This window comes from Pholcus phalangioides, unplaced genomic scaffold, assembly GCF_987345545.1.
Source record: "Pholcus phalangioides strain wild (caught in Gottingen) unplaced genomic scaffold, Ppha-v1.0 ptg000008l_1, whole genome shotgun sequence".
Taxonomy (NCBI): domain Eukaryota; kingdom Metazoa; phylum Arthropoda; class Arachnida; order Araneae; family Pholcidae; genus Pholcus; species Pholcus phalangioides.
The window spans coordinates 25,995,362-26,022,679 of NW_028301601.1; the positions used below are offsets into that span (position 1 = coordinate 25,995,362).

Genomic DNA, 27,318 nt, shown 5'->3' on the forward strand with positions numbered 1-27,318 from the left:
CGCTTACGTCAACAACCAGCGTTTATAAAAATATGAAATATTCTTAATGACATCTTACTCGGTGTGCTAAAGACGAGGAAAAACATTTCCCTAGTTTGATGGCACCTGAATTAACATTGTACGTATTGATAAGTCCTCAATAGAGCCACGTTAATGATCTCTACATGTCCCGGGGATCCTTCAAGTGATATTGAAACGTATCTAGGCCACTCAAGTGTCCCGAAAATGTGTTGCGGGCCACTTAAGTGCTCTAGTAATGTGTCGCGAGCTGCTTAAGTGCTTTGGAACTGTGCTGCGCGTCACTCAAGTGATCAGTAAATATGCCGCGTATCATTTATTAATCTGGGAATGCGCTTCAGGTAAGTGATGTAGAGGCACTATGTGCCACTTAAGTGCTCTAAAATTGTGCCACATGTCACTTAAGGGATCTCTAAACGAGTCACGGACCGTTTAAGTGTTGTGGAACTGTGCCGCGGGTCACTCAAGTGACCTGTGAATGTGCCACGGGACTACTTGATTGATTTAAAAACGTGCCACGGGTCATTTCACCGATCTGTGAATGTGTGTAGCTTAGTTCATTTTTACAAAATTAGGTTTATGATGTCGGGGTATGGGTTTAGCATGGCTTAGAGGGTGCAGAGCTGACGAAATTTTGCTGACAATGGTGGGAGTGGGGCAGAGTCTTACTGACTTTTGATGACGGGGGGGGGGCAATAATGGCCAAAAATCTGCTGATGTAATACTTGAACGGCGCCCCTCACATAAAAGGCATTCCTCGAAAATAAACATAGCGATCGCACATGACACATACACGACATATTCCGACAAGCATCGATTCGTTAGAAGTTGCTCAAAGGAATGTTCACAAGGTGAATGTACGGTCTGGTAGGAGGGTTAGCATGCATGTCCTCTTCATACCTGAACCAAAACTAACTATTACGAAAAATATTTTTTTTTATTGCTTTGTGTTAATTTTTTGTCAAAATTCCCTTTAGAAACATAAATAATTAATTTTGGGCAATATCTTTGGTAGGACCACTTGTTTTAGGTACCTTTACGCATACAAAAAGTCTTTACTTGAAAAAAAATGACCATTAAAACCATTAGAAACCATTTAATGAAGGCAAATATACACCGCGTCCCCAAAGTTTATAGACTCTTGTATAACTTTTTTAGCACATGGTATAATGAAATACAATTTTTTTTTCACAGAAAATGAGAAGCATTTCTCTAATAATATAGATGACATTTTTCATGAAATTATATATAAAAAAGATCATTTCTAATCGTCAATTTGTTGAACTTACGTGTCCCAAAATTTATAGAAACTGGTGAATATATACGTATAAACAGGACGCATCGCAAACAGGGCATAAGACATTTTACTGGAGAACCGTTGATCCCAGACAGGGTCGTCATTTCAAGTTTTTCCAGGGGGATGGGCAAACATTTTCCAGGGGGGTGGGGCAAAGCGCATGTACTCAATGTATGTATATATATATATTTGTATATATATATATACCATTTTAGTGTATTTTCAAAAGACGGGCCCCGCCCCGCCCCGCCCCCTCCTAAATGACTGGCCTGATCCCAGAGGCATACTTCCAATTAGAAAAAGTTTCAAAATAACGTAGTACTCAGATATGCCATTCGTATTGCAAGGGGCTGTATAGTTTTTAAATTGAAAATTTTAACTTTTTATACCGACAACCTGTGCATAATTATTCCGTATTTCATTTTCCCGCTTACTTCTATCATAACTTGCGTCTTAAGGTTTCATGAAACCATTGCAAAAGTTTATTTATAGACACTTTTGTGGTTACACCAGACAGTCTTGATGGGAGTTTGCTTTGGTTGGTATATACTTATTGTTTCAACAGTGGATGATAAATTACGCAATTAAATCCATTTGTTAACTGAAGGTTGTATGATTGACGAAATGCTTAAGAATCGCGGCATGGCCTTGAGGACAGTATTTTATATTCGATACAGGCATAAACAGTTATACAGATGCCACAAACGTATAAGAAAATCTTAGGCCCAGGCCATATAGCAACTACACAGAAGATCATATTAACATTAAAATTAATTTAAGCGATTAACACCATATTTCAAGATTAACACAAAAATAGGATCTCCGATCAGGCAGATTTACATTGTGGAAATAAAAGAATAGTTCCCTATATTTAATATTTGTGACAATAATAAAATTTATGCATTTGCATATATTTTTATTTGTACTTAATAATTTACAGTGGAATCAGATGAAAACACACCCTTCGAAAGGCGAAATATCAAGGTAATAGCGTTGCGTGCCCAAGCGACCCCTCCAGGTGGGGTAACTTAGACACGACTATGAATTAATTTTCTCCATTGTAATAAGTTTCAGAACAATTGTCCTTGCATAAAAACATAGGGGGAAAAACTTCTTCTTTCTCTCAAGTGGAGCAACTTTTAGCAAAAAATATTAATTCATAAGGGGGAGATATTACAGGGTGGTTATACATAAACTGACACTAATCAGCTTAATTATACTGACACTACTACGGTGGACGCATTTCATTAAAACTTTTTATACACGTTACTTGGACCATGGGAAAGAGATGACTTAAAATAGCACCACTTTTCAAATGGTGGTTAAAAATGTAAATCTTTTTATTGAATTTTTCTCCATAATCTCCACGTATCTTCTTATAGTTCATCAAATTATCTCCATCAGAATGGGCGCTACATACGTCTGAGTATTGTCAGTTTATTTATAACCAACCTATACAAAAAATGTCAAAAACCCGTACACAAGTCACCTTACTTTATACTTTAAGGTAACTCGTTTCCTAGTTTCTTCGGCCACTGACAACTCTTCTTTTGAGGGTCGAAGTGAAGACCTTTCGGACACTCCTTGATGTAAGGTTTCCAATGATCGCAATGCAGGAAGATTGTCAGATCGTCCGGATGAGGGAACAGTCCTTGACGTTCCGGGCACAGAACTTTATCAGGTTTACAGTTGGGATCCCCGTCGATACATCCTCTTCTTGTCGTCGGCATTACGTTTGTCGTGGATCCCGCGATGGTGGTCACTCTTCCCGATGTCGATTTGCTTCTGTTATCTTCGTCGTCGCTCGAAGAGGTCGTGAATACTTGGGTTCGAGGATCTGTAACCTCTTCCGAGGTCTTGGAGTGAGTCGTGAAATGTTTTTCGGTTGGCGTGGTTTCTTTTAAAATGTGAGAGGAGCTCGTTAGCTCAAAGGAACTCACCTCAGTTACTTCTACCGTGGTATCCATCACGTTGGTGGTTTTCGATTTTGGGACAGATTCGCTTCTCACTTCAGACGTTTCATCTATCGTTGTGATCCCTTTATTTACAGATGTCACGATGAACGTTATAGGTTTCGGTGCTGTCGGCCGTGTCTTCAGTTCTGTTACAGAATCCGTTGTGAAGGGTACAACAGGTGTATTCGTAGTGACGGGTTGCGTTTGTTCCGTCAGCTTGGTAGGCGCAACGGTTTCAGATTTTGTTGAAGATTTCGAAAATGATGTTTTCGCTAATGTGGTCTCATCAGATTTTGTCGTCATTGTATGCCTTTCTGAAGTCACCGGTGTATCGGAAGTTGCCAGTTCTGTAGACCCGTGGGTTACCCTTGATGTGCTTGAAAGATCGTCAGTAATTTCAAAAGTGATGGGTGTTGAAGTTGACTCATGCGATTTCGTGGAAGCAGAAGTAGGCGTTGAAATTTTAGTGGTGTACAGTCTCGTTGTTTTTAGCGTAGATGGTTTCGGTCTTGTTGTTGGTCTTGCTGACACCATAGTCGTTGGTATCGCTGTCAAAATCGTCGTTGGTCTTTCTGTGACCATCGTCGAAGGCTTTGTTGACTCTTTCTCGGTGGAAAGTGTTGCCACCTCTGTTCTGGACGTCATCATTGTAGAAGGTCTCGCTGTCCTCACAGTTGAAGTTCTTGTCGAAATACTTATCGTAGTCTTTGACTCTAAAGTTCGATAAAGAAATAATTACAATATTGGGTCAGACCAAAACTATTATTAGCCTACATGATAGAACAAGAAATGGATAATTAATAATGAATTATAATTATTATATTAATAATTTAATAATGAATTATAATTTAATAATGAATTATAATTTAATAATGAATTATAATTTAATAATGAATTAATAATGATATAAATTTTTTTTCCTTTCATAATTATCAAGAAACACTCTAGTACTTCCCCAAACACCAACTCTGGCCATTTACCGTTGTATTGCAATTTACTGCCATTAATGAGCTAGGTTGGAAATGAAGGTGCCATCTATCAGTGGTCACCCCAAGCTCGTTAGGGAAAATATTGTCTCGAAAATTATGTGAATATTTATTATTCATCATTTATTATGCCATTTTTCACCTGTAAATAGTCATTATTACATTTCTCTGAAAATCTCGCCAAATTGACAATAAACTTGGCACGTTTGGCGACAGCTCTGATGATTTGGCGATGTCATGAGGCCAAGGGAAGGGAGGGGATCTCACGAGAATATAAGAGAACTTTCCAGAATCCTTCTTCTGCCTATATAACAGCGCTGCCAAAATAGAACTATAACGAGTTTTGTTAATTTTACAATACGAGAGCTCTGTGTTGTCCTGGAAAATGATTCGTGCTTCGCCATTTCGAGTGCTTGTGAGAGACATTATTCGGAACATTTATATTCTTCCTTGGGCTTGAACCTAGAACCGTTGGCCTTCAGTGATAGGCTGAGCATCTTACCACCACGCCACTACACCATATATATATATATATATATGCACCTCGTCTACATTCCTCTGCGGAACCTCTAACGAATTGGTACATGTTGGAATGTGCTTGTATGTGTTGTGCGAACCTATGTAAAGTTTGTTCCTGTGTAATCCTTGTTATGTGTAGTGCAGCCACCTGTCATTAATTTTTCTATCTATGTATGAAGTGTAATGATTGATTGTACCGTTGTTGGTCTGCTGCTCGCTGTGGCGAGACGTTTTAATCGGGAGATAGGGTAGCATTTGTTGGATCGAAGTTGGGAACCGCAGAAAACAACTTCAGCCGACCACCCACTGTATCGACGGTGGGGTTTGAACCCGGGTCTTTACGATGCGAGTCCGTCACTATGACCACTCGACCACCACAACGGCTATCAAGAAACACCAAAAGTAGAAGAACATAATCATGAACAAAAACATCAATTTTTTTTGCCTCACCTCTACAATGGACGAGATCTGGCCAATCGCAAGTCCGACGATTTTCATCGAAAAGCTGGTGTCGAGGGCATTTCTTCAGTTTGGCTTTTCCATCGCGACATTCGATGTAAGATCTGCATCGAGTGCCATTCTTCAAGAATTTTCCATCCCGTTTTGGACAGTCTGGATCTTAAAATAATGAATAATACGAAAAATATAATTGAAAATCAGTAGCACACATATTTTCATACGTATAATCCGCAGATACAGATTTCGCTACTTGAAGAAGGGGGGGGGGGGATATCATCGTATGCAGTCGAATTCCGTTATAACGAACGCCAAGAGACCGGAGGAATCACTTAGTTACAACGAAATTTTGTTATAAAGGAATTTCAGGTTACCTAGCATTGTTCCTATGTAAACTTATTTGAGGGATTAGAAAAGTGTTCGTTAAAACGAGATTTTCGGTATTCGTTAAAACGGGATTTGACTGTAGTATGGTATGATGTATAATCCTCATGTGGAATTTTCATTCATCAACAATGAAATCTTAAGTAATTGAAAGGGTTGTTTGTCCCCTTTCTTTGTGGGGGAAAAAGTGAGATTTTTTCTATTCATGGGTTTACAGTGACCAAGAGAGTCGTGGGAAGGAAAAATAGAAGAATATAAAATATTTGGCAATAGTCAAGGAAGTTATGCAAAGATTTGATAAAGAGTTAGGGAAGAATTTTGAGAAGGAAAAAGACTCAAAACTTGAGTGTGTGCGAAAAGAGTATTTTGGAAGTACAAGATTTCTTGAATTACTGTTCAGTTATTTCTTTAGGAGTTTTTATTAGGGAAAAGCCGAGGGAATTTTTGAGGGCAGAGAAATGCAGGGAAATTTGTGAGTTTCGGTCAGGGGAATTTAGGGAAATTCTTGAGTTTCTTTGAATGAAAATCGGGGAAATTGCTCCGTTTCGATCAGTGATAATCATTGAAACTATTGAGTAGCGGTAAAGGAAATTTTTGAGTTTCGATAAGGGAAAATCAGTTTCGGTCAGTGACATGTGGGAAATTTTTGAGTTTCAGTTGGGAGAATTTTAGGAAATTTCCGAGTTTTGTTCAGAGAAATTCATTAATATACTTTTAAGTTTCGGTCATGGAAAGTATGGAAAACTTTTGAGTGTTTCGGTCAGGGGATAATCAACGAAATTTTCGAGTTTCGATGAGGCATATTTTTGAGTTTAGACCAGCGAGATCGGGGAAGTTTTTGAGTTTTGGTCAGGGGAATGATCAAGTAGATTTTGCTGGAAACCCAGCATTCACTATACAATGTATAGTGAGAAGAAAAATAGGCACATAAGACGCAGCGATACATAATCTATGGCTTTTTAACGTGCAGGTAGTAATAAATGAACTGACTCTACTCTGGCCTATGTAGCACCCGTTGTGGGGGACGTATTTCATTGAAACTTGGTATATGCGTTATTTGGATCATGGGAAAAATATAACTGCGATAAAAAAAACTCTTTTCCACCTGATGGCCAAAAATTAAATTATTTTCTCGCTGAATCTTTCTTTCTCCCTATAGTTCATATATTCTATTTACCAAATTTCATCAACATACCTCGATCAGAATGGACACTACATACGTCTAACTTAGTGTCAGTTTATTTATTACCGCCTTGCATAATCCACGGATCGTAGGAGAATCCAGTAATCAAATGCTACGAAATACTATCTCGTAAATATGTTTTGATCGGAATTTATTCCTGGTTGTCTCAATCGATTAACGCTTTACTGACCATAATGGCCGAAGAAGGCCCAGAGGCAGGGGAAGCGGGTAGGGGTATATAAGAGATTATTGTGAAAGAGCTAGAAGGAGTGATTGACAACTCTTGTGAGGGGTGGGAACGGGAAAAACAAAAGTAGGTGCCTTATAAATTTTGCTCACAATACAATATAGGAAGTGAATGGTAAGAAAGGATGGGGGTTAGTTGAGGAGTAAAATTTTGGACGAATTCATTTCTAAAAGCAAAAACGTGCTATTTTCGTAGACCTCCGACTATCCTTCAAGAATTGGTAAAGCGTTAAAAATATGTCGAAAATACAGCAAAATAGAATTAAAATATTTTACGCATAACGCATTCTTTGTTTCCTATACTTAAGTCTTCAATGCAGTGCATACAAACCTTTTGGTCTGTCACTTTTGCAATCGACCAGCTCCTTCCATTCGCATTGACCAGCTTCTTCGTTGAAGAGTTCGTCGTATGCACATGACTTCACTCTGGCCTTGCCGTTATCGCACCGATAATATTTCCTACACCGAGAATTCGGCTTCAAGAACGAACCATTGGGAAAAGGACATTTTTTGTCTTTAGTGTCTGAAAAAAAATATACGAAAGAAAATTATTTTATGCTCGAATGCGTAGCAGGATGTTTTTAAGAACCATAATATCTCTTTTAATATTGGACCGCTGTAAGAAGTCGACCCCGTAAGATCAAGTCCCGCGCAGATCCACGACGATGTGGCGAGAGCGGCGCATTGTGTAAATTCGTTTGATAATCCTGTATTTTACGGGACAGACACATTTTCCCATGTTATTCGGCTCGGTCTTGGGGTGGCGGTCGTTCCCATTCCATCCTCTGGATCCACACCTGAGCGAAGGCAAACATCTTCAGCTGCGAACGAAGCCGAGGCAGATACTCTAACCTCTGAATGATGCCGAGGCATAACTGTAGATCTTCAGCTGCGAATGAAGCGGAAGCAGTCATCTTTAGCTGCGAATGAAGCAGAAGCAGTCATCTTTAGCTGCGAATGAAGCCAATGCAGATATCTCCAGCTCTGAACGAAGAGGAGTCAGACATCTTTGGATTCGAATAGAGCGAATGTAGACATTTTCAGCTGCGAATGGAAGGGAATGTAGGTACTTTCAAGGGTGAATGAAGCCGAGGCATATATCTTCAGCTGCGAATGGAGCGGAGGCAGGCCATCTTCATCTGCAATGAACAGAGCCTTACAACTTCACATTCTACTGGAGTAAAAACAGGCATCTTCAGCTGCGAATGGAGTGGATGCATGCAGGCATCTTTAGCTGCAAATGAGCCGAGGCAGGTATTTACAGCTGCGAATGAAGCCAAGGTAAGCATCTTCATCTGCGAAAGGAGCGGAGGCAGGCGGATACAGAACGATGTGTCGGAAAAGCGACGTGGCTACCAGACCTGAGAGTCCTGTAGGCGGTTTTTTTTTTTTTTGGATATGGGGGTTATTTAAGGCCAATTGTATGGTAATTAATCGGTCCACACCTCCAATCTTTCACATTTTCGAGACTCTGACATGCCATTTAGCAGACCCCTATGAAAAATCGATCACGGACATGCTTCACTCAGTTGTCACACGTGACTCACCTAAGTAGCCCCATGCCATGTGGTGAGGGTCCTATGAACCACTTCTTATTTGAATAAATCTATGGGATTCTGTTACTGTTACATTTGCTCGTTGTCTTTCATTGACTAAAACCACTTAACCGCACATGCTCCTCGAAAACATTTTCCTTTGCGGAATTTCTAATGAATCGGAACAGTCGGGAACGTTTTGTGCGAGTCTCTATGTATAACCTTATATATGCATGACCCAAACGTTATCAGAGTTGTGCATGTTTTGTGTTCTTGCTGGTACTGCCATTTAACTTCTATATTTTGAAGTAAAGGTGGTAAATGCTTGAAATTTCATGTCACGTAAGTATCATGTTGAAGGTCCACCTGTATTCATGCCTTAAAGTTGAAAAACCAACTTCAGCCGACCACCACTGTGCCAGCAGCGGGGTTTGAACAAGGTTCCACGACGAGAGTCCAGCAAAATTTCCACACAACCATACAGCGGATTCTTTCACTGACTGTCTGATTAGCATAAATCTGTTTCGGTTTACGGAAATTTCGCCTCCGACATTCCCCCACGGTCATTTCTCTTACCCTGACCATTCGAGTATGGGCGGATTGCCCTCCTCTAATGCATATATGTATAAATTAATTGATATCATCATCGTCGTGCCCCCCCCCCAGCAATAATGACCATGCCCCCCCCCCGACTTCCAAGTCTATTTCTGCCTATGCGTTCGAGGAATCGAGTGAATCTATGAGTTAATTACCATAAGACTGACTACGTATGTGGGTGAATGATCATATGAGTGACCAAGTGTGGGACCACATGAATGATCAAGTAACTGGGTTACCGTATGAGTGAGTGAAAGTATGTGGGACCAAGTGAGTATGGTCACTCATACGGTCATTACTTTGATCACTCATACGGTCACTCACTTCGTCACGGTCAAGCACTTGGCTACTCATAAAGTCACTTATATGCTCAGACAATTATACGGTAAATCAACCACTCGATTACTCATATGGTCAAAAAAAAAAATCCCGACAACTGCTAACAAATTTTTTCCCACGTCATGGTATTGGTTCGTTCTGGTCCTTCCAAAAAACATAACAATACCCGAATGATAACACACATGCACCTCGTCTATATTGCTCTGCGGAACTTCTAACGAATTGGTACATGGAATGCGCGTGTACGCGTTGTGAATCAGACGGGAGTTCGTTTCTGTGCTTTTTATGCGTGGTGGCGCCATCTGCCATCAATTTTTCTAACCGTGAGTGAAGCGTAATGATAGAATGTTTGTATCTTCGCAGGCCTGTTGCTCACTGTGGCGAGACTTTTTAGCGGGAATATAGACATATTTTTAACTTTTAACGCTGAAGTTCACTGGGTGACAAAAGCTTCAGAAAGAGAGAGAGAGAGAGATGGGAAAATTGTACCTTTGTGGTCTTTGCATTGGACGAGTTCTTCCCAATCGCACAGCTTGATATTTTCGTCGAAGAGTTGTCCTGACGGGCATTTCGACTCACGGACGTTTCCATGTTCACAGATGTAATACTTGCGACATCCACTGTGAGGTTTGACGTACTTGTCTCCCGGATACTTGCAGTTATCGTTATTTCCACCTGTTTTACGAGACACATATTCAAAGTACACTATTAGGAAAATATACGTATACTATTAGGATATACCGACAGAGCAGGGGTTGCCAGCAGCTGGCCCGTGAAGTGATTTCGTGTGGCCCGCGACAAGGTAAAAGTATCGTGAGAAAATTAAATTTGTGATTATTATTTGAACTATCGGTTCCAACAGCAGATTTCTTGATTAACAAACTGCTCACAAACTTCTTGTTTCTAGTGACGAAATTAATTTAATAACTAATTAATTAAACTAATAACGGAGCGGCTTATGCACCGAAGTCGCACCACGCTATAGCTGGCCATTGTGTTGGCCCGCGAACTGAAAGAAGTTGGCCACCCCTGCGATAGAATATGAATTTTTTTTTCAACAACGAATATATTTCAACAAATCCAAGCGAGCAAAAGTCTTTTCCTCTTTAATTTTTGTTCCATAAAAATCTGGTCATCCTACATGTACAGGGTGTCCAGAGAATGAATGCGCAGTTCTTAAGGTGACACAAACGAAGAAATAATGATTTTATTTTTGTACTGGGTTGTCTCAGGAACCTTTGAATCATAAGCAGAATAATAACTTTTTTAATAAGTTCAAGGTATGCCGATGGTGGTGTCAGAGGCGGATTCATGGTCTTGTGCCTGTGGGCTAAACAAGTTTTTCCTAATCTAGTAGAATTTTCTGGATCCGCTCATTCCTCAAATATGAGCTGCAGCCCACTTAGTCCCCCCCTACATGCACCTATCTTCAAGTCACTCTTTGTGTCACTCACATACTTGCACATTTTCTTGTTCCTCCACTCGCCTGGTCCCATACTCTTTAAGTCTTCGGTCTTCTCTCTTTCGGTCATCAACATGCTTGCACATGCTCTGGTCACTCACATGCTTGAAAACTCTCTAGGTCTCTTTTGGTCCTTCACTGACTTTGTCTGTACCTCTTTTGGTCAGTCACACATAGAGCCGCAACTAAAGCAGAGGGGTGGGTTAGGGGCGCTCCAGTGGATCCTTTGTTCTGGGCGCTGAACCAGAGGTGCGCCGAATTCACCCTTTCACTGCTCCTTCTACATTACGCAAGGCGTCAAAATGTCCGCTTACCCCGACTGAAAAATTACCTAGTTGTGACACTGCTCATACGCTTGCAAATTCCTTGAGTCATTCTTCTGGTCATTCACTGATGCGTTTCTTCGCTGTGTTCTTCGCACTCTTTTTTTATCAATAACGTGAATGCAAACTCTTTTGGTCACTGACTGATCTGATCTCTTGCTCTCTAGCACACTCACACGCTTGCAAACTCTCTAGTTCACTCACGCGTATGTAAATTGGTAGGCAGGTATTTCTAAGGCAGGGGGCTCCAGAAAAATCACACTTCCTCGGGAGGGGGGGGGCGGGCATGATCTTAAGACGGCTCTGAACCCAGGCCAATGAGTGATTAAAAAAGTGACGCAGAGAGTTGGGGGGTCAGTGAGTTATCAAAAGGCTGACCTAGAGAATGTGTGTGCGCCTAAGGCCCCTTTCACACGGAGCGGATGCGGATGCGGACGCGGAAGCGGGTCCGCATACCCTTTCACACGAGCACTGAAGATGCGGGTGTTTCGCCCGCATCTTTAGGTTGAAATTCGTGCATAAAAACTATTTTTTCGCAATTTTTGTAACTGTTTTTCTCCTTCACCCCTGATTCAGTGCCCATATGCAGCCTAGAGGTATTCTTTGGTGGTTTAGTCTAGAGCCACATAGAATATGGGAATAAAGATGTCTTCATTCCGATCCTCACAAGTAGTCGATGGGAGCAAATGTCTTCAAATATTTTCAAAACATTTTGAAAAAAAAAATCCGTCTTTCCGGAAAAATATGAAAGAAAAATTCCAAAAACATCCAATGTTCGAAAAATCCAATCCAAAAACATCCAAAACTAATATGTTCCTAAAAAAAAAATTCAGGAGATATCAAAGAATTTGCAAGTAGAAAAAAAGGGGAGGGGTGGGGACGTTCAAAATGTCTGTGCTTAGAAATATTCACATCACAATTCTGTCTTAGGCCGGGATTACAGTATAAAAGTTTTATAAAAGTTAGTTTATAAAACTTGAAAAATGCAACTGATAGGCCGATCAGTTAAGTTCGCTCGAATGTAACAGATGTGCTTATTGATTACATTTTTCAAGTTTTATAGTGTAATACCAGCATTAGGCCGGGATTACACTATAAAAGTTTTGTAAAAGCTCTTTGATAAAACGTGAAAAATTCAACCAATATTATCTTATTGGTTGAATTTTTTGAATGCAAAATGTGTGTGCGTGTGTGTGCACCTGTTGCGCATCGGTTGCACCTATTGGTTGAATTTTTCAACTTTCATAAAAGTTCTTTTATAAAACTTTATAGTATAATCCCGGCCGGATTACACTATAAGAATTTTATAACAATTATTTAAAAAAAAGCAACTAATAAATTTATCGGTTGCATTAGAGCAAATGCAACCGATAAATTTATTAGTTGCTTTTTTCAAGTTTTATAAAATAACTTTCATAAACCTTTTATAGTGAAATCCCATCCTTAGATTAGTCACTTCTGAAATATAAAATTTCATTTTTTAAGTTTATAGACTGAATATCGTGTAAAATAAACTTGTAGGTATCGGGGGAACCACCAAAAATATTCAAGTGCTAGTATGAGCGGGTCCGTTCCGCTCATAAGTATTTGTAATTATTTGAATATAAAGGTAATTAGTTAAAATTGTTAATTTATTTAAATGGTTAATTGTTTACGGATTATTTTGTGTTTAAAAGATTAATTGAAAGGTGACTAGGTAACAGGTGTGGTATTGAGACTTTGTGTTTGGTAACTTGACTTTGGGTAGTTGTAAAGAACACGTGCAGGGCGGCCACGAGTGATATAAGAATATGTAAGAAAGGAAGAACGTGCTTTAGGCCAACTGCCGATGAATCACAATTCATCTGGCAAGGTATGAAGCTACGAAATAAGAATGTAAGATGGAAAATACATGAATAGTGGATGTTAATGGATTCGGGACCTTCACTGAAAGGAAGATGCAATTTGAACGCAACTTGAAAAGAGAGAGGGTATTGAAGAATGAGGAGATTAGAATGAGATCGAATCGTCATGTATAGGCCACCCTTAAGCAAACTGTCGGTACGACGTTCACACGGGTGTATAACCGTCACCTGGCATGCTCAAGGCTTGGTGACAGGAGAAATGTGTTTTTCTAAAATACGTGAATAGGAGCTGTTACGGAATGAGATTCGATTCCTGAGGCGTAGGTGTGGAGAAGTTAGGGAGAGCGAGAATAATGAAATAGACGTAAGAGAGGAAATATATAATACAAAGCGGCATTGCAATTAGAGCACCTGTGCTCTGCTTGTAACATGGGGGTCGCCTTAGGTATGGATATGAAGGTGACCGGTGCACGTGGGCATTCTGATTATTTAGGAAGGGGCGAATTTTATTTGGGATGAATGGCACCGATCTTCTCCGGAATGGTCACGCGTGAGTCCAATCAAATTGCCCTTGCTTGAGGCCGCAAATTGAAATGTAGCACGGAAAGAAAACTTGGAAGACGGAGCGAATCCTGGGTTCTAGGGAGGAGCCGAAGAGGAGGTAAAATCAGGGGGCTGATGATGAAGAGGGGGAGTAGGAGATGGATGGTAAGATGGAGAGGAAGAGTTAGTAGGAGAAGAGTAAGAGAGATAGGAAGAGAGATAGTAGGAGAGATGGAGTAAGAGATAGTGGAGAGTCGCGGAATATAACGAGAAAAAAAGATAGAGTGCCGCCCTAGAGAAAGTGCCGTGCGGGAAAAACAGCAGCAGCTAAGATGGCAAGGCGATCACACACGAGGACTGGGGTGAGTACACCACTCTATCGTTTCCTTAACCCGTAATGTCCAGTTAGGAAAGTGTGGAATTCTTATATAGTGTGTAATGTCTCAGATACCGTATAGGTTAATTGCATTGGTGCTGATCGCATAAATCAGTAATTGTTAAGGAGATACATTATAGTCTATATTGATGTATGCTGTGTTAAACTTCTCTATTAAATAATTTTTAAACTTCTAACTTGCCTCCGTGCGTTTAATAACTGGGGTTACTGTATGTTAATTTGTTTTTATTGTTTGTTAATTTGTTTTTATTTGTCTTAAACACAACGCAACTGTACGATCGAATTTTGAGAATGAATAATTGATTAAATACTTAGTAATTAAGTAAAAGTCAGCATGATGAACGGGCTGACATTATGGTGCCGTTTCAGACCAGGATTGGAAATTATAATTATAACAGTACGGAGGCAGTAAACTTTTATGGATGATTTTAAAGAGAAGCCTATTGGCAGTTGTGGAGTCACAAGCTAGGAAATATATATATAATAGTTGCTACCCGGAATGAAAATTGTGGATTGATACATTAGTATTTTTACAATTAGTAGTGAATAATTTTCTAAAATTCAAATGAGTTAAGTGTGTGAGTCATTGGACATAATTTTGTTATATGCATATAAGTTTAGATTGCCAATAGTCAGGAAAATTTTTTGGAAATACAAATGAGTAATTTATTTTGAATATGGGTGAAGAAAATGTTTAAATGCAAATTTATACTAAAAGGGAGGAAAATTTATGGTTGAAATGGTTGGATACATTATTTATATTGAATGTGAGGAATGTAACTTATGTTCTTGAATTGAGACTGGTTAAAATTATGGGATGTTATAGAGTAAGGTATGCCGCAATAGGTTGTGTTTGATGAATAATATAGTACAACAGTTGTGATTCTCTGTACTCCGAAATACGTATGTTATATGTTTAGAGTTATTTTTTTTTTTTTGAGAGTTTAAATATAATATGACAGGCCCTGTAACTAATGACATGGCGAACTCAACGTCCAATGGGGCTCAAACTGAGGGAAGAGGAGGTATAAGTTCCATGGGTGCATATTTAGGTCTGTTGGGAGTATTTTCAGGCACAGAACCGTCCTTCCCAGTGTCGATGTTTATTTCCCAGTTGGAAGACATCGCATCAATTGCGGGCTGGGATAACCATGAAAAGTTAATTGTGTTAAAATCCAGATTAAGAGGCAAAGCCTCGGAGCTTCTCGCAAATAGCCCAGAGCTGCGAGCGGAGAAGAATTATGATAATTTCAAAGAGCTGTTTGTGAATCAGTTTACAAACGAGTTACCTCTAACCTATCACCTGCAGCAATTCACGGGGTGCAAGCAAAAACCAGGGGAGAATGTGAAGGAATTTGCCTCAAGAGTCCGAAGTGCCGCATTTGGGTTTTTGCAGGGGGCAAATTTTGACAATCCCGCTGTTGATAGTCTTGCAGACCGAACGCGGTTGTCCCAATTTTTGGCGGGACTTAATCCAAAAATCCAAAGACAGGTTCTGAACCAGGACCCGCAGGATTTGGCATCGGCAGTGCGGATAGCGGCCCTTATCGAAGGAAACGAACAAATGTTCCGGAATTATTCGGTAAATGCGTCGGAATTGCGGGAGGTAGAGAGAGTGGGAGGTTCCGCGGACAAAGGGCTCGCCGATATAATGGGAGTTCTAATGCAGGAGAACCAGTTTCAAAGGGAGGCCATCTCAAAGTTGACTGAGGAGCTTCAGGGAATGAAGAAGATGATGAATAGCGTACGAGACGTCCCCGAAATATCCAGGGCCCCGGAGGAACCGAGAGTAAATAATAGAGGCAACCGGTTCAATGCGCAAAGGGCACAAGATATACCCCGGAAGGTGGTGTGTTGGGCATGCCACCAAGAAGGGCACATTCGGTCCCAATGCCGAAGTGCCGGAGTGAAACCACGATGGGATGCAAAGCCCTCAGGGCAGCCGTGGAATAGAGGTAGGCCTGTACTAGGTAATAATGCTGGCCATTCAGCGTGGAAGGCAAAGCAAGCCTCATCAAGCCCACAATGACATCCAGGAGGGAAGAGGCAAAAGGGAAAACGAGTTCTTTACCTATGTCAAAATACCGCTAGTGGTTTGCCTCTTCCGATTGTACGGGTAAAAATAGGTAATGTCATGGTCCGGGCTCTAGTGGATTCGGGAGCTTGCCTGAGTATCATTGCAGGGGATGCGATGACGAAAATAAAGTGCTCCCAGACGAGTGAATATGTAAGAAGCCCTCAAATAGAAATTAGGGGAATTACGGGACAAGTTTTGAAACACACCGCATGCGTCCGGGTCCGTGTAGGAATCGGAAGGGACACGAAACCTCACCGACTATACGTGGTGGAAGGGGTGTTAAGCACTAAATACGATGCGATTCTGGGATATGATTTCCTGAGAGAAAGAGGCCTGGAGCTGGATGCGAGAAACGGGACACTCAGGAACGAAAAATTTCAGGTAAAGTTGGAACTAGAGGAGATTGAGAACCGGGAAGTGAATATAGTATTGGCGGGAAAATTGAGGCTTCCGGCTAGGAAGCGGAAGGTGATTTCGGTGAACGCACCAAATATGGAGGTTGGAACGGAGGTATACCTTGACCCTGCAGTGAAACCTAAGGGGGGTGATGTCTGGATCGCCCATTCGATAGGCAAAGTCGATGAAAACGGAAAAGTGAACGTCTTGATTGCCAACATGTCGGATCGAGAAAAGTGTTTGAATAAGGGCATGAAATTGGGAACAGTTTCGAAACAAAAAGGGTTGGATGTCCTGGACGAACCTATCCCTCTGGAGAAAAGGAAACTGAAACCATTGGCAGAAGAAGACTTCAACCTTGCTGGGATCCCGGAGGATATAAAACAAAAATTAGTCCCATTGTTACTAAGATATAGACATGTGTTTGCTAGGGACATTACTGAAATAGGAAGGGCCAACGCTCCCCCTCACAAAGTTCCCTGGAGTGGAGATCCCATCAAACAGGCGCATCGTTATAGGACTCCTTATCACTTGAGAGGAGAGTTAAAGAAACAAATAGATGCAATGGTAGAGTGTGGGATAATATCACCCTGTGTAAGTAGCAATCCATCCCCAACGCTTATGATTAAAAAGCCCCAAGGCGGTTTCCGTATGTGTGTTGATTTGCGCCGGGCTAATGAGGCAATTCAGACGGATTGTTACACAATGCCATTGATTCAGGATATTCTGGCCCAGCTTAGCGAAGCTCGATATTTTAGTTCACTTGATCTGTGTAGCGCCTACTATCAGTTAGAGATTGACGAGGCCGACCGACCTCTTTTGAGTTTTCGGAATGAAATTGGGACCTATTCCTGGAACGTAGTGCCAATGGGATTACGCACTGCCCCTGCAGCGTTTCAAAGATTGGCAGACCAAATATTGTCGGAACTACATGACGATAAGATATTTTGCTTCATTGATGATATTCTGCTAACTTCTGATACTGTGGAGGCGCATCTGGAAAAATTGGAGCGCGTATTTCTGATGCTGGAAAAATATAATCTTAAGCTGTCTCCTAAGAAATGCGAATTTCTCAAGAAGGAAATTAAATATTTAGGTCACTCCATAGGAGAAAGGGGTGTACTCCCCCATGCCGAAAACATAAGGGCCATTCAGGAGTTTCCTAGACCCAGATCGGTGAAGGATACTCGCCGCTTTCTCGGAATGGCAAATTTTTTTCGAAGGTTCGTTCCCCGATTTGCGGATCATGCCAAGCCATTAACCGAACTCACCGGAAAGAATGCCAAATTTGTCTGGGGGCCGGCTCAAGAAGAGTCGTTTAATTATTTAAAATTGGCACTGTCGCAACCCCCGGTATTGGCTTATCCTCGGTTCGACAGGGACTTCATTATGTGTGCGGATGCGTCACAGGTAGGAATTGGGTGCTGTCTGTACCAGAAACATGAGGATGGAAATCACCCGATAGCTTATATGTCCCGGAAATTCAAGCCTGCAGAGCAAAAATATCCCGTGATCGAACAGGAGTTGTTGGCGATTTTAGAAGGGATCAATCATTTTCGAGAGTTCCTGATGGGACGACGGTTCCGAGTAATCAGTGATCACAAACCGTTGGTCTATTTAAAGAGCATGAAACATAACAATGCTCGACTAACGAGGTGGGCCTTGAACCTCTCGGAATATAATTTTGAGATAGTTCATCACCCTGGAAAACAGAATGTCGTGGCAGATTGCCTGAGCAGGGGAGTCAATGCAATCGACATGGAGGGGGAGGATGATGGAATTGTAGCAATAGACAGTGAGGAGGATGCGGAAGTAAAAAGGTTTAGGGAATATCAAGGAAAAGACCCCTATTGCAAGTCCCTCATAGACGACCTGAGCACAGAGAGACGAACCCCGGCACGTAAGATGGCAGATACATTTTTCCTTAAAAATGGGTTGTTATGCCATTTTGCATCCAAACAGGTCCGACCCAGCAGAGATGAGTATCTCGAACAACTGGTAGTACCTCAGGCATTGAGGGGAGAAATCTTGGAGAAGGTGCACGACGATTTGTCCAGCCATCTGGCATTTGATAAGACGTTCGAAAGACTCCGAAGTCACTACTTTTGGCCAAATTACTACCGAGATTGTCAAATACATGTAACGAGCTGTCGAATCTGTCTTGAAAGGAGAGGATACGACCCACGAAAGAAAGCGCAGTTGCAGCGAAATTTTATTCCCACTGAGCCTTTCCAGTTATGGAGTGTGGATATAATGGGCCCGTTGAGTACTACGACCCAAGGAAATAGATATATTTTCGTGATGATGGAGATGTTTTCCAAATTTGTGGAATGCATTCCCATGGCCAGTGTGAAGTCAGAAGAGTTGGCGAAGGTATTTTACCGAGAGGTAGTCGCCAGATACGGTCGCCCCCAATATTGTCTCTCGGATAGGGGTGCGAATATCCATAAGTCTGTCTTCCGGGATATGCTCCAAAAGCTGGAAATCAAACAATTGGCTACATCTGCACTACATCCTGCAACAAACGGTGGCAACGAGCGGGTACATGCAAGCATAGCTCATACTTTAGCCTGTGTCACGCAGGAAGATGGAGACTGGGACGAGTGTTTACCACATATTTTGATGAGTCTGAGATCCGCGATCCATAGCACCACGAAGGATACACCATTTTTTGTGCTATTCGGAAGCGATATGCGTACTGCGGATGAACTTCTACGCGAACCGATTCCATTCAATTATTACGCGCACGAGAGTTATACTGAACAACTTTTACCAAGGCTAAAAAGGGCTCGCGAATTGGTGTACGAAAATCTGTTGCGTGCCGCCGAAGGCCAAGAGCGACAGCGAGAGAAAACTGCCTACGATAAACAATTGAAGGTAGGGGACGTGGTGTACTTGTATAACCCGCAAAACCACAAGAAAAACCGATGCGCTAAATTAGCCCGAAACATGAAAGGCCCCTATCGAATAATAGAACAGCGGTCTCCCGTGTTGTTTCGAATCAAACACACGCAAAGACCTAGAGACGTGCAAGTAGTGCATTCCGACAGGTTAACAAAGGTATCCCTAGATCGCCCGTATCTCGAGATACAAGGAGAGGATGGAGAGGCGGAACAGGTAGGAGGGGAACCGAAGAGAGGAGAAGAATGGGACTGCCCTAGGGAAGAAAGGGAGAGAGAAAGGAAAGTAGACAGCCCCAGAGATGAGAGGGATGAAGCGGATGAAGATGAATTGGGTTTATTATCAGGACTCTGGGCAACCGACTACGGAACCACAAGACACTCAACCAGCCGCAGGACAGGAGGGAGGTCGAGGGATGAGCATGTCCAGAATGAAATAACCCCCAATAGTGTTTCACACCCAGGTGAAAACGAGCGGACAGTGGCTGGCCATCATACCTCAAGTGAGGTCTCTCCGAGCACTAATGCTCCAAGGTTGATCGAAAGAGAACACCACCAACAATCACGCTACAATCTTCGCTCTCGCGGCACTGCCGTATCAAGCGGACAAACAAGAAATGCGGAGAGGGAAGAACAGAGAATCACCACTGAAACCAGGCCAAAGACAATAGATTTTGAGGTACCGGGTCCAAGTCAGAGGAATGTGGAGGAACCCGAGGGGGTAGTAAATAAATTAATATCTTGGTTAGCTCCTCCGAGTCACATTGAGGAAAAAGATAAATTACTCATTGAGCGACTGGGTGATCGGTTGGCGGAAAGATTAATTAATACCGTATTGGTGAGACAAGAAAGTGATTCCACAACTCGCCCTAGAAATGATACAGTAATGAGGGAAACTTATGTGTAGAATATGGTAGGATGTATAAAATTATTATATGAATTTTAAAGCTAAACTTTAATGTATATACTGGATGCTCCACAGAGCACGTAGTGAGAAAAATGTGTGTATATAGAGTAATAATCTTGTGAGAAAGAATAATAATAATATAGTACTGGTAATGACTATTGAGGAAAAGTTTTTTTTTTGCCTCTATAACTTAATGGCTGGACATTTGGGTAGGGAAAGTGGATGGTGTGCTAACCCATTATGTTTCAGGTGGTCAGAGCATGGGCCATCGTAAGCTGGAGGCTGATGTCCAATCAGGAATCCTGGACCAACGAGGCGTCCGAGTGATGTGATGAAATGAACATTGGAATTCATCGTAGGTGCCAAGAGACTTACGGGACACCGTCCCAGACACACTCCCATCCATGAGCAAAATTGAGTCCAGAACCCCAGTGCGGCATCGAGGGGTATCTGTCGGTGAATCGGAGGCATCTTGTCCATAGGCTTCGGCCACTTCAATGTTTATCAACTGTGCCTGCAGCGGGCTGATGAACAATAGCGTCGACACACACGCTATCGTGTGGCGATGGGCTCGGCGTGCCTAACGGCAATTGGGGCTATACAGCAGCAGCGGCAGCAGTTGGAGGAGACTGGAAGCTGCGGGCAGCAGCAGCGGCAGCAGTTGGAGGAGACTGGAAGCTGCGGGCAGCAGCAGCTGGATCAGATTGGAAGCTACGAGCAGCAGCGGCCGGAAAAGGTCGGAAGCTGTGGTCTACAGCAGCTACAAAAGGTTGGAAGCTGCGGTCTAGAGCAGCTACAAAAGGTTGGAAGCTGCGGTCTAGAGCGGCTACAACAGGTCGGAAGATGCGGTCCAGAGCAGCTACAAAAGGTCGGAGGCAACGGACGGCAGCCCTGTGATACGTGAATGAAGTAGGGCGCCTAACCAACACATCGGCGTCGCTCGTACTGTTAGCGATCTCAACTTGAGTGGGTGATACCCACGGATTGTGCAACAGGCAGTGGTGTCTTCCTCAATATTGGAAAATGGCGAACATTTCCAGTGAACCACGATGAGAACGCAGTGAACGAGTGACAGGGCTATCAACAGTGAGAAATAGTGAACATTCCCACGTAGAACTGAACTAAACGAACGATGAGAATTCATGAATTGACCATGTTTCTGATTTGACTTACCGGGTTTCCTTTTTGGATGGGAACCAATGTTTTCAACAGGATTCTTTACTTTCTGGTGGAATTAATATGTGCTGTCGGATTTTCATGCATTTTTATGTGTTCCGTTTTAATAACATGCGGAAGAGGGAAATGATGATCAATTTAAGTGAATTATGCTTATATTATAGTATTTGATTTATCGGAAAAAAAAAAAAAAAAAAAAAAAAAAAAAAAAAAAAAAAAAAAAAAAAAAAAAAAAAAAAAGTATTTTGTTCGAAAGCATCACTAGGTATTTTAGGTTCCTGATTTTAGGAAGGAAAGGTGTCAGTACATCATATTTGTCGAGATATATATATAATGTTTTTTTTCAGGCCATAATTATTCACAGATATATTTTTTTTCTTTGTTTTTGCGTGTGTTCCTGCATTATTATTATTTTTTAGCACTAATCATGTTTAATGGTGCACTTGATTAATCACGAATGATACAGTTTTCTAATATAAGTGTACTGTGTGTATATATATTTTTCTTTACTTATTTTGCATATGTTTTAACATGATTAATCACGAATGATACAGTTTTCTAATATAAGTGTACTGTGTGTATATATATTTTTCTTTACTTATTTTGCATATGTTTTAACCTTAACACATGTATCTGAGAGCATTATCAATGGAACTGAAAAGAAAAGAAAATCTTCTAGCTGCCCCAGGGTTGGAGAAGAAATCTTATAATGGACACACGCGAAAAGCAGGGAAAGGAGATGTGGTGTTACTCAGCCCAAGACGTTCTTTAAGAATGGGGGGTTTTACGTGTCTGTTCGGTGGCTCAATCGCACACCCACAGGGGGGTTCTTGAGCGAAACCAAAACTGGTGTTGTTGGTTTCTTTTCTGGGAAGGGAGGAATATGAGCGGGTCCGTTCCGCTCATAAGTATTTGTAATTATTTGAATATAAAGGTAATTAGTTAAAATTGTTAATTTATTTAAATGGTTAATTGTTTACGGATTATTTTGTGTTTAAAAGATTAATTGAAAGGTGACTAGGTAACAGGTGTGGTATTGAGACTTTGTGTTTGGTAACTTGACTTTGGGTAGTTGTAAAGAACACGTGCAGGGCGGCCACGAGTGATATAAGAATATGTAAGAAAGGAAGAACGTGCTTTAGGCCAACTGCCGATGAATCACAATTCATCTGGCAAGGTATGAAGCTACGAAATAAGAATGTAAGATGGAAAATACATGAATAGTGGATGTTAATGGATTCGGGACCTTCACTGAAAGGAAGATGCAATTTGAACGCAACTTGAAAAGAGAGAGGGTATTGAAGAATGAGGAGATTAGAATGAGATCGAATCGTCATGTATAGGCCACCCTTAAGCAAACTGTCGGTACGACGTTCACACGGGTGTATAACCGTCACCTGGCATGCTCAAGGCTTGGTGACAGGAGAAATGTGTTTTTCTAAAATACGTGAATAGGAGCTGTTACGGAATGAGATTCGATTCCTGAGGCGTAGGTGTGGAGAAGTTAGGGAGAGCGAGAATAATGAAATAGACGTAAGAGAGGAAATATATAATACAAAGCGGCATTGCAATTAGAGCACCTGTGCTCTGCTTGTAACATGGGGGTCGCCTTAGGTATGGATATGAAGGTGACCGGTGCACGTGGGCATTCTGATTATTTAGGAAGGGGCGAATTTTATTTGGGATGAATGGCACCGATCTTCTCCGGAATGGTCACGCGTGAGTCCAATCAAATTGCCCTTGCTTGAGGCCGCAAATTGAAATGTAGCACGGAAAGAAAACTTGGAAGACGGAGCGAATCCTGGGTTCTAGGGAGGAGCCGAAGAGGAGGTAAAATCAGGGGGCTGATGATGAAGAGGGGGAGTAGGAGATGGATGGTAAGATGGAGAGGAAGAGTTAGTAGGAGAAGAGTAAGAGAGATAGGAAGAGAGATAGTAGGAGAGATGGAGTAAGAGATAGTGGAGAGTCGCGGAATATAACGAGAAAAAAAGATAGAGTGCCGCCCTAGAGAAAGTGCCGTGCGGGAAAAACAGCAGCAGCTAAGATGGCAAGGCGATCACACACGAGGACTGGGGTGAGTACACCACTCTATCGTTTCCTTAACCCGTAATGTCCAGTTAGGAAAGTGTGGAATTCTTATATAGTGTGTAATGTCTCAGATACCGTATAGGTTAATTGCATTGGTGCTGATCGCATAAATCAGTAATTGTTAAGGAGATACATTATAGTCTATATTGATGTATGCTGTGTTAAACTTCTCTATTAAATAATTTTTAAACTTCTAACTTGCCTCCGTGCGTTTAATAACTGGGGTTACTGTATGTTAATTTGTTTTTATTGTTTGTTAATTTGTTTTTATTTGTCTTAAACACAACGCAACTGTACGATCGAATTTTGAGAATGAATAATTGATTAAATACTTAGTAATTAAGTAAAAGTCAGCATGATGAACGGGCTGACACTAGGGTCTTCAAACGACTTAATCCGGCCCTGAGTGAACACCGTACGTGGATAACGTTATTTAATAAAAGTATTTTTTTTAAAGTTTAAAAAAATTAACAGATTAAAAATTTAAAAAAATAACAAATATTTAAAATAATATTTCAGATATTTTTAAATAATTTTAAAAATTTAAAAAGAAAAAAATTAAAATTTTTAAATTAAATTTAAAAGTTATTAAAGAAGTATGTAGTCAATTAAATATTCGTAATGCACAGAACGGCTTATAATTTTGGTCCCGTCAGTGGCCGTTGTTGGCAGGTTTTATTGTATAAAATTGTGAAATATGGGCAAAAGGCAGTTGAAGTTGCTATATCTCAATCTCAGAACGAAACAAAGGGATAGACGTATGTAGGTACATTATATTAATGAGCAGGGACCATCATATGGTGTTTTATGATGGTCATTTTATCATTATGGCAAATAATTAAAAAAAAATCCGTGAAAAATCACCTTCAAAAAGTAGCCAAAGATGCGGACGAATTCGCTCCGCATCCGCATCGTCTGAATAGCTCCGAATAAACCTATTGTCAAAACTTCTATGTGCGGATGCGGAGCCCGCACTTAGGTTTTGACACATGCGGACGACGTCCGGACCCGCATGAACATTTCCTAGGTGCGGAGATTTTTCGGCTCGTCTGAAAGGTGCAGTATATTCCAATTGTTAAAACTTCTTCCGGACCCGCATCCGCATCCGCTCCGTGTGAAAGGGCCCTAAGTCAATCTTTTGGTCGCTTACTGATGTGGTTTCTTGCTTTGTATGTAGCTTCTAGGTCATAGACCAAGAGTGTGTGTAACCATGTGAGTAACCAAAAAGTCGGGGCGTCTGAACTTGTTTTGAACTTGTCTGAACTTGTAGGTGCTCGTCTGATCAGGGAGGCAACTAGATGCTTGGTCACCCGGGGCAAACACGCATTTTGACGGCTCCTTATAATGTTGAAGGAGAGGTTTCAGGATGAAATTTGTGCCCCCTTTGGTCTAGCGCCCTGCGCACGAAATCCGCCTGCTCTCCCCCTCCTCCCCGCCCCCAGTTGCGGCCCTGCGTCTGATATAGGAAATTTCGATTTCTGAATCAGTTTTGGGAGTAGGGGTTGCTCAGACCCGTGTCATAAATTTCCGCGGGCGCTCGGGCACCCACAGCAACCCCGGCTCCGACGCTACCGTATACAGGGTATTTAACAATAACGGATGACAAAAGATTACCTCTATCGCGGCATCGTACCCAGTACTCGTACGTACACTGCGACGAAACCTCTTCAAAAAGTTGCCCAAGTGGACAATTTTGTAGTTGCGGGTGTCCATTCTGACATCGGTAGTACTGCCTGCAACCGCTGCCGTCTTTGGTGAATACGTCATCAGGGTGTCGGCAGAGGACTGAAGTTGGAAAAATTTTTGTTATCACATAGAGTCTAATTATTAGATAAGGTAAATTTGATAAAAATCACAGAGTTGATCTCTTACAGTTATTTTATACATACCCCCTTCCCCCCTTTATGAACGTGCAAATTCCAAAAGTTGGGAAATGTCCAAAAGTTGTTCGAATGTTTTTACTCTACCCGTAATTACTCTACTGTTGTCGCTTTCCTAAAATGTTTTGCAACATTTTAGGAAAGCGACAACAGTGGATGTTTTTCAAGAGAGGATACATATGTGAGTTTCTGGCAAAATTTAGATAGCAAAATAAGTTATTCAACCAGCTGATAAACCCCAAGAAAGTGAAAATTTGCATATTCGTGTCTCGCATAGGGGGGGGGGGGAAGGGGTACTCACTAAAATATAGTGAGTACGTGAAAGAGTGGTTAGTAAGTGTTGGTGAGTGAGCTAACTGGTGAGTGGGTGACCTAAAGACAGAGTAAAATACCTAGCGAGTGAGTGTCATGGTGGGCGAACCAGTGTTAGACTGAGTGAGGGAGTGATAGAATGAGTGGCCCGGTGAGTTAGTGATAGAATGAGCAACCTAGTTAGTGAGTGAGTGAGTGACTAGGTGATCGAGTGTGTACCAGAATGAGCAACCTAGTGAGTTGAGGATAGAATGAGCAACCTAGTGAGTTGAGGATAGAATGAGTGACCTGATGAGTAAATGAGTGACCGACAAACTGAGAGAGTGATCGAATGACACAGTGAGCGACATTGCGAGTGAGTGACCGGCCTACTGAGAGAGTGATCGAGTAACATAGCGAGAGCATTGTAAGTGAGTGACAAGTGAGTGATAAAATGAGCTACTTAGTGATTGAGCGAGTGACCCGGTGATTGAGTGAGCGAGCTAGCTCTAGTGACGGGGCGTATCTGCTCGTTAATTCATTCATTCACTCACTCACTCATTCATTCACTCGTTCATTTACTCATGCCGAACTGATGTCGGTGAATTTTCCCATTCGAGTGAATGGTTGGTTGGTGAATATCCCGGACGCGTAATAACTGTTGAGAGAATGTACTTAAGAGTGCACTGAAAATGAGTTACCCTTATGACTGTCTCCGATTATTTCTTTGAAATCGCAAACTCCAGACACCACATCGAACACCTGGTTCTCAGGACATGATTTCTTCTGCAGTATCCCTCCTTCGCATTCGAAGTAATCCTGGGATGGATACGACGACTCGGCTTCGAATACTCTCAGCTCTTTGGGATCACATAGCGCTAGTCCGTGAACCAGGTATGCTGAAAACAAAAAAAGATTGCGACATGAAGCACATTGCTACACATCATGTAATATTTGATTACGCCACTCTAACATTTTAGGGTTTCGCGATTTTTAAGGTCCTTCTTGGCCTCTATTCAGGTTCAGAATATCAATACTTACATTTTTTTTCGAGTGACCTACAATAATTCCACCGGACTTTTATATACATTTTTGTGCACATTTAAATGAGTAGTATCAGCATTGGCGTACGCAAAGGAGGGGAGGGGGAAGGGTTGGGGTTCTAAGGCCCCCTCCCCTGAGCCAAGATTATAGTGTTATTTTGCAGGAAAAAACGTAACTCCCCTCAGAAGGGGAAAAAAATCTGAAACCCCCTCCTCGAGAAAATTCTGCGTACGCCTATGAGAATCAGTGGTAATTTTTTCAAAACTTTTTGAAGACGTCACCTTGGGACCATTTTCTTGCAAGTGCAATATTCGCTGAGATATTCGAATTCAAAAAACGGAGAAAAATTTGGAGAAAAAAAAAAACAGGATAAATGTGGGTAAAATGTGTTTTTTGTCAGCAATAAGAATGACTTTTCTAAGGTACACACGTTATTTTTATGTTTTTTTCTAATTCGAAGTGTACTTCTAGAATC

At 41.5% G+C, this 27,318-nt stretch overlaps 1 protein-coding gene across 1 annotated transcript in view; it reads right to left on the reverse strand.

Annotated features, from left to right (window-relative positions):
* Nucleotides 1-2,216: 2,216 nt before the first annotated feature.
* Nucleotides 2,217-27,318, reverse strand: part of LOC149084096 (uncharacterized) — a 55,409-nt gene continuing 30,307 nt past the window's right edge. Inside the window, exons 8-13 of the mRNA XM_089235261.1 lie at nucleotides 26,501-26,698; nucleotides 25,243-25,413; nucleotides 10,005-10,190; nucleotides 7,376-7,567; nucleotides 5,226-5,393; nucleotides 2,217-3,983 (exon numbers count right to left, since the gene is read on the reverse strand). Coding sequence (XP_089091387.1) covers nucleotides 2,818-3,983; nucleotides 5,226-5,393; nucleotides 7,376-7,567; nucleotides 10,005-10,190; nucleotides 25,243-25,413; nucleotides 26,501-26,698 — 2,081 coding nt within the window. The 3' untranslated portion in view covers nucleotides 2,217-2,817. The remainder of the gene's footprint in view (nucleotides 3,984-5,225; nucleotides 5,394-7,375; nucleotides 7,568-10,004; nucleotides 10,191-25,242; nucleotides 25,414-26,500; nucleotides 26,699-27,318) is intronic.